This window comes from Phaethon lepturus, unplaced genomic scaffold (genome assembly GCF_000687285.1).
Source record: "Phaethon lepturus isolate BGI_N335 unplaced genomic scaffold, ASM68728v1 scaffold36538, whole genome shotgun sequence".
NCBI lineage: Eukaryota > Metazoa > Chordata > Aves > Phaethontiformes > Phaethontidae > Phaethon > Phaethon lepturus.
This window is the reverse complement of record NW_010560406.1, coordinates 21,179-28,707: the sequence shown is the minus strand read 5'-3', so window position 1 is coordinate 28,707 and position 7,529 is coordinate 21,179. Positions and strand designations below refer to the sequence as shown.

General features: G+C 36.6%; 1 protein-coding gene across 1 annotated transcript in view; it reads left to right on the top strand.

Moving 5' to 3' along the window:
- DLD (dihydrolipoamide dehydrogenase) overlaps positions 1 to 5,634 on the top strand; it is a gene marked incomplete at its 5' end in the record, with an annotated part of 14,341 nt that extends 8,707 nt beyond the window's left edge. Inside the window, 6 exons of the mRNA XM_010293659.1 lie at positions 571 to 761; positions 2,164 to 2,334; positions 2,740 to 2,929; positions 3,310 to 3,447; positions 4,932 to 5,021; positions 5,129 to 5,634. Coding sequence (XP_010291961.1) covers positions 571 to 761; positions 2,164 to 2,334; positions 2,740 to 2,929; positions 3,310 to 3,447; positions 4,932 to 5,021; positions 5,129 to 5,194 — 846 coding nt within the window. The remainder of the gene's footprint in view (positions 1 to 570; positions 762 to 2,163; positions 2,335 to 2,739; positions 2,930 to 3,309; positions 3,448 to 4,931; positions 5,022 to 5,128) is intronic.
- Between the last annotated feature and the right edge of the window lie 1,895 nt (positions 5,635 to 7,529).

Here is a 7,529-nt window from a genome sequence, read left to right as displayed (position 1 = left end):
GGAAAGAGTAAGCAAAGTGAAATACTATGTTGGATGGATTTCAGTAACTGCAGGTAAATAGGGTGTATGTGGGTTTTGTTGGTGAAGCTGATGATAGCGGTTATGGTTATAAGTACATACAGAAGCAGGAGTGGTTCCATTTTATTGCATAAAATTTCCTTAATGTGGTATTGTTTTGATTTAATTTGTAGTGGTATTAGAACACCACAAGCAATTTTCTTTGGGTTTTCTGAGCTACATTCAGATTCTTTGATTTTGAATTTTTGTATACCTTTAACCTAAAACATACCTAACTTATACTGAATTATTTTGTTAGCTATTTCTTTAAAAGCTTAATTCCATTAATTCAATCATTGAAGTTTTGGGTATGCAGACAAGCAGGGATCAATCCATTTTTTGTGGAAAGGCTGGGAAAAGTTGGACTTGTTCTATTCTATACTGTAACATTTGTAAAAACTGATCAGTCTATGTTGTCCTGCTTTTCAAAAATTTGCAGTCTGTGGTAAAAATTAAAGAAATCTGAAGATTACATTTCAAAAACCCTTTTTACCTATATCATTGTGACTGCAGGGTTCAGTTTGGCAGCGCCTTGGTGCAGATGTGACGGCTGTTGAGTTCATGGGACATGTTGGTGGAATGGGAATTGACATGGAGATCTCTAAAAACTTCCAACGTATTCTTCAGAAACAGGGACTTAAGTTTAAACTGAACACCAAAGTTACTGGTGCTACCAAGAAACCAGATGGAAAAATTGATGTAGCGTAAGTGTTTAATATGAAACTAAAGGAATGCTCTCTATATATTCTTTGTCCCTATTCATCAAACCTATTTAAAAATACAGTCTGATATTAATTTTTAAACAGGAAAAAATGGATTTAGGATTAAACTTAATTCTTTAGTGAAATTTAATTTTTTATCCTGTATTGTAACTTACAAAGCTCATAATTTTGGGTTTATTGAGTCCTAGATTGCTTATACGGGAGAGTTGAAAAGGCATGCTAGTATAAAACCAGTGTTGTTATAGAGAGATCAGTAATAAAAACAGAACTGTAAATCATTCTTTTCATGGAAGATCTTTGCTTCTGGTAAAATTAACATAAATATCATGACTGTTCATACAGTCATTTTTAAGCTATTAATTCTTGGCTGCTTACTGGAAGGGTTATTTTGACCATACCTCCTCTTGTTTCAAAATAAGCATGGCAGAGATTTTACTGCTTTTGAGCAGAAATAAATGAAACTACTCCAGAGTGTCTTTTAATGGCCACACTCAATGCCTTTGAAGACTTGTAGATGAACAGCTAATACAGAAACATATAAAGCAAATTTGCTTTGTAAAAGTCCATACGTATACAGTACTTCTGTTCTTTTTCTTCTTAACGCATTCTCTATGCAGAAACTGTAGTTTTGAATTTTAAGAAAATGCTTTACGTTACTTAACAAAAGTAAACTTAAATGTTTTTTCACTGGAGTCTTCATATGATGATTTGTATTTGCTGTATCGCCATACCTCGGAATAGTCTGTCCTTCACCATTGTAAAGGTCTGAGATTTGGGCTTCTTTATGTACCACACTGATGCTGGTTGGATCTCTCATGTAGTCTGTTTCTACATTTAGAGTTTCATTTTGGTTCAGGAGTAAGCTTTTGAAACACACTTCTTTCTTACCCTCATTTACCATGCTTTGGTTCTTGCGTGCTTCAAGGCTCTTGCGAACTTTTTCTGGATGCAGTTAAACACAAAGATGCACTTGAGAGATCCACCTGATGCAGGGCAGGTGTTTGGTTCTTGGGCCAGAAGAAAGCTTGCTCAGGATAAATGGCCCTACCCACCCCAAAATATACATAGTTTGGATGTCGAGTAGTTGGTGCCAATAATTTTGCTGTATAGATTTGATCCTGTTGGGTCATGATACTTGCTAGTGGATAGATACCCTGAATTTCTGTATCTAAGTGGTGTTAACAAATGTAGTAAGAGTTATTGTCCCTTTCTCTTCTTCTCCTCAACTCTTGCAAGGAAGAAGCGTGGGGCAGGCTGAATGCAAGTGTTTTGGGTGCCAGATCCAGCCAGTAGGTCACCATCTGGATTGTATTAGTTACTAGTCAGAAAAATACAATGCTGAAAGTTTACAGCTTAGCATTTTTGGTACTTATTTTTTCTGTAGTGTTGAAGCTGCTGCTGGTGGCAAGGCAGAAGTAATAACTTGTGATGTGCTCCTGGTTTGCATCGGTAGACGTCCTTTTACAAAAAATCTAGGACTTGAGGATGTTGGAATTGAACTTGATAAGAGGGGGAGAATCCCAGTCAATAACAGATTCCAAACCAAAATTCCAAAGTAAGTAAGACTAAATATTTTTTACTTTTTTTAGGCAGATCTCTTATTTTTAAAAATTTAACCTACTAAAGCACTTTTTTTGTTTTCAGTTGCAGAATATAGCTTTTTTTTCCTGAAGGGAAGACTTGAGATTTCTGTTTATTTCAGGAGCTAAAAATTTTTAGTCAATCTTTGAAGTTTTGTAATTTAAAAGTCACTGTGTATTTCATGTCAGTAGTACTTGTTGAAGTATGGTCATTCTGTGGAAACTGCTCTTTTATACTTTGTATTTCTTTTGAAACTTCGTATTTTGATCTGTTTGATTAGAGTTGTCAGTAATATGTTTCAAACTGACTATTATAAGGTAGCCTAGGTGTGCTAGGATGTTTTTAAACAGTGTCTTATTCTGTTTCATTGGTCTGATAGCATCTATGCTATTGGTGATGTAGTTGCTGGACCTATGCTGGCCCACAAAGCTGAGGATGAAGGCATTCTTTGTGTAGAAGGGATGGCCGGGGGAGCAGTTCACATTGACTATAACTGCGTACCCTCCGTGATATACACTCACCCTGAAGTGGCCTGGGTTGGCAAATCAGAAGAACAGCTGAAAGAAGAGGTACAGTTTGTTTTCTTCTCAGACAAAACTGTTTTTCCACCTTGGGTGTGGTTTCGTTGTCTAGTAGGTTATCTAGCTACTTTTTCCAGGAGAATTTCTGCGTCTGAATTTATTGCTCAGGGTGTATGATTTCTCTTCCAAGGATCACAGTTCCCTTTAATGACTTCTATTCTGTGAAATTAATATTGTTCATTTGCTAATTAATCTTTTTTTAATACCCCCTTATACCTCTTTTGGTGGTTGTTCTTATGCATTGCTCTGTGTGTCTTATGTATCTTTTTATTTTTGTATTGCTTCTGTTCTTGTAATTATCAAATTGTCTCTATGGTTACATTGTTCTTGCTGGTCATTAACTCAGTAGCACATAATCTGTTTTGTAGGGTATAGAATACAAAATTGGGAAATTTCCATTTGCTGCGAACAGTAGAGCAAAGACAAACGCTGACACAGATGGCATGGTGAAGATACTTAGCCAAAAATCAACAGACAGGATGTTGGGTGCTCATATTTTAGGCGCAGTAAGTATTGTAAATTGTTCTGCTGTCTTGGCCTTGTAAGGGTCTTTTATTTAGTGTTGCACAGCTGCAAAGTAGTTGTCAAGTTAGGAGAACTGGTGCTTGTAAAAAGAAGAAAGATTTGAGTCTACTATAGTATTTCTTACTTACTGCTTTCTTTTGCAGCCCTGCCCTCCTTCCCACTTTTCTGTTACTTTGGTGTTAGACCCAGCTTTTTTTATTTTTTCCCCTACTGTTTCTGGAGTTAATTGGTTTCTCTGACCAGGTTTGTTTTTTGTTGGGTTTTTTTTTTGTTTGTTTGTTTTATTTTTTTTTTTTTACAAATACTGCCAAATACTCAAGAGAACAGCAGAAGTTTTTGAGTCAAGTTCTGGAAGTTGAGGGAGCTGAACAGACTGTCTTTCTTCATTGGTGTTTTCTTTTTTTCCCCCTCTCTGAAATTCAGACTTCAGCAAAGCTGAACTTTATGCTGCAGTCACCAAATCTGGCGTTAGTTAACTTACGGAATTTTGATTAAAAAACCTTCGTAAAGATTCTGTTTGAGAAAAGGATAATTTTCTGCTGTCGCACACATCCAAAGTTAGACCCTAATCTCTCTCTGTTTTGTTTCTTAGCTTTAATTTTTTTTGTTGTTGTTTCTGCATGTATCTTTAGGGAAAAATTTCCATGCATCTTTGTATGCAGCTTTCTTTGAGAAACACTAAAACTGCTCTCCATTTTCCTTGAAAGGAAATTTTGTTCCTATGAATGGATATGCTGCCAACAGTAGTGGATAAGCTTTTTTGTTTCTGAATCTGATTCTCATAATTTCTGATAGGAACACATAAGACGACGCCATGTTAGTTATTTTCTCTCACAGTGCCAGTCATTTAAAAATCAACATGCCTTGAAGGAAGCACAGCTTGGGTTTATCGGTGTGAGACAGACTAATTTTCTTCATTGGGAAAGGGCTGGGGGAAAATCTTACAATTGTGAATTACTAAAAATGTAACGGGAGATTTCACTATTTTTGACTCCTCAAAGAAATGTTCTCTGAGTAAATACACATAAATACAACAAATAAAAATGAGGGTGCAGATGTATTAACATGCTTTTGTTTATCTAGCTACCTATTTAACTCTCCAGGAGGACATTGAAGTTTTGAGGAGGTTTCAGCAGTGATAATGTACACTGTAGCTTGGAGAATGTGGCTATTACCAGACCAGTGTCTTGTAGTGGAAAAATGCCCAGATTTTACACAGTTCTCAATAATGAGAGAACAAATACTCTCACTAAGAATTAAGTTTAAATTTATGCTAGGCTTAAGCACGGTCACCAAGTAGATTAATAGATATAATGACTTACATTAGAACACAGTTGAAGTGCTAGTTATAACACAACTTTTCTATTTTAGCAAAAACCACTTATTTACAAGCTGTTACTGATTTAGGAGAAAGCTGGACAGCTGCATAAAGATTGTGCTAATTACAATTACCATTAAATTACAGGGTGCTGGTGAAATGGTCAATGAAGCTGCCCTTGCTATGGAATATGGAGCATCGTGTGAAGATGTAGCCAGAGTTTGCCATGCCCATCCAGTAAGTTTTTTTTCTAAACAGACTGTTGAACACCAGCATTACATAGACATGCTATAATTACATGTAACTATTAATGACTTGTACCTTTTTGTGTTTGCTCTCTACAGACAGTGTCAGAAGCCTTCAGGGAAGCGAACCTAGCGGCATCTTTTGGCAAAGCTATCAACTTCTAAAATGAAAGAGTGGATCTTTGTACATGTATAGCACGTCTCTGCAAATGGACTGAGTCTGAGGATTTTAGGACTGAATTAAGTGAATCTCTTCATTCTAAACATCAAATATTTCAACAAGTAGAGTTTGGAACAAGTGGAATTATCCAGTCTCTGTAAATTAAATACTTAAAATTACTTGTTTATTTACATGATGAATGTTGCAGAAAAACAGCCTGACAGAACTCTTCTTCAAAACCAAACATTTTGCTGCTGCATGGGATTATCAGGTGTGCTGGTCAAAGCTCTGGATAACTGTCCAGCATACCTTGTGTTTTCTTATTTGAGGTGTAGTGATAGACTAAACCAGTTGAATGCTGGCACTTACAATGCCACTGGCACTTAAAATGCCACTGTCACTTCCGCACAAAACGTGTTTCCTTCTGAAAGGATTAACTTTAGTACAAGTGCCAAAACTTGTTTTGACCTAGTAGCGTTAGGATGTTGGGAGTAGAGGGGCTCATATAGATCAATTAAAACTATATTGACTTTTTAAAGAGAAAATTACTCGTGTGTGTGTGTGTGTGATTCTCCACACGTCATGTTTTCATATTGAAAACTCAGCAGGGGGAAAATTGAGTGCTGATGGAGAGATGAAAGATTGAAGAAAAATTAATCTTACTGCTACTTAATCTTTTTTTGTTTTCAAAGCTTCCATTTTCCAGCTCTCTTAAACTTGAAACACTAGAACTGGGTAGTGAAGCAGCGCTTGCTGTTAAGTGCTATGACATGAGGGTTACTCTGCACCTTCCACACATCAGGGCTGCAGTGTCAACTTTCCACACAATTAAGACACACTTTCTTCTCTTCTTCGGTTTTCTATTTTGTGCTCTCTTTGTGTCTCTTCTGTAGCAAGAGAGCTTAATAAATATTTAACATGGCTGGAGGGTCTTCTTGGGTTTTGTTTGCTGATCAGCCCTGTCACTTCTTTAAGTGTCTAGGTTGTCGAATCCGTGAAGAAACTCACAAATGGCATCTTTGGAAGATCCCTAATGTGTATTTGGAATGTGCCCAATTCCAGTAGCTCATTTGAAGTTTTGTTTTGCAGGGTGCCATTTCTTTTTTCTTTCTGCTAGGCTCTTCTGCCTGAAGAAAACCTTAATATCTGCTGATATCATGGATGTCCTCCTTCATTATGCCAATGGAATGATAGATGATTCAGAAAAAGGTGCAAAAGCTACTTGGTTTTGTGTATAGACAAGGTGGTTATATCCTTCTACCTTTCTTTAGAGCTTCTTTTTCAGGAATTGATCCATTATCCATACTGATTAATGGAAATATATGCCAATGTTACCATTTTATAAAGATATCAGTTTATCAACAAACATCAGTGATGATATTCTTAATTTTTTTTTTAACTCCTGTAGCTGGGGTTAAACCACGACAGCTCATTAAGCTTATCACCAGGATGTGAGATAATCTGGATATTATTCATTCATGGATAATGCTGAGTTCAGGAAATTAATGTGGATCTGCTTTCAGGTGTTAGCAGGAAGTCGCTGAAGGGAAAGCAAAGGTGAGACAATAGTGAGGGAAGAAAAACTTTGATTCTTCCAGTAGGTCTTTGCATTTCAGAATTGCTTCTACCTGCTGCAGGTAAATGCTATCGAGTGTTAATCTTGTGCTTTGAAGTTCTTCCCTAGAAGTCCAGCTCTTTCAGAAACAGCTTTGTGTCCACTCCCTTCACCTCCCTCAGTACTTGTGGCAGCCTCGAGGTTCATCAGTTACAAATTATCATATCTCATTCTGTTCGTGTTAAATGAGTTTGTTTGGAAAGTCAGGGAAACTTTAAATCAAGAATATTACTATAATTATACTGGAGAGTATAGTTTCCCAGGGTCTTGAAAACAAAATTAATGGCCTTAAATTTGTTATTGTATTGTTACTTCTTTTGCTGTCATTCCTCTTCTAGTTAGGTGTACAAAGAGTGTTTGTAAAGGTAAAAGGTGAGCTACTGAGCCACCTTGTCAGTATCTGATGCTAGTTAAGTGTGAATGTTGTCAAGTTTGCAGATTGTATTTTTAACAGCTGCCTAGTATACTGGCAGTGAAATGGCGTATGATGCTGGTATGGTAATCAATTCCTGTGATGGATTTTTTGCTGTAGCATTAGTAACCTATGGAACTTAGGGGTAATTATTTAAACATACTGCTCTTCAGGTGGTGATATGTTCTGCCATAGTTGTCCTGACTGACTTTCAATGATATTAGTCAAGGTTAGGTAAGTGCTGATCAAAGTGTATATGCAGATGTATTCCTCAGGTCGGAGTTAGGAGTCAGGATGTGTAATTGCATGTTGC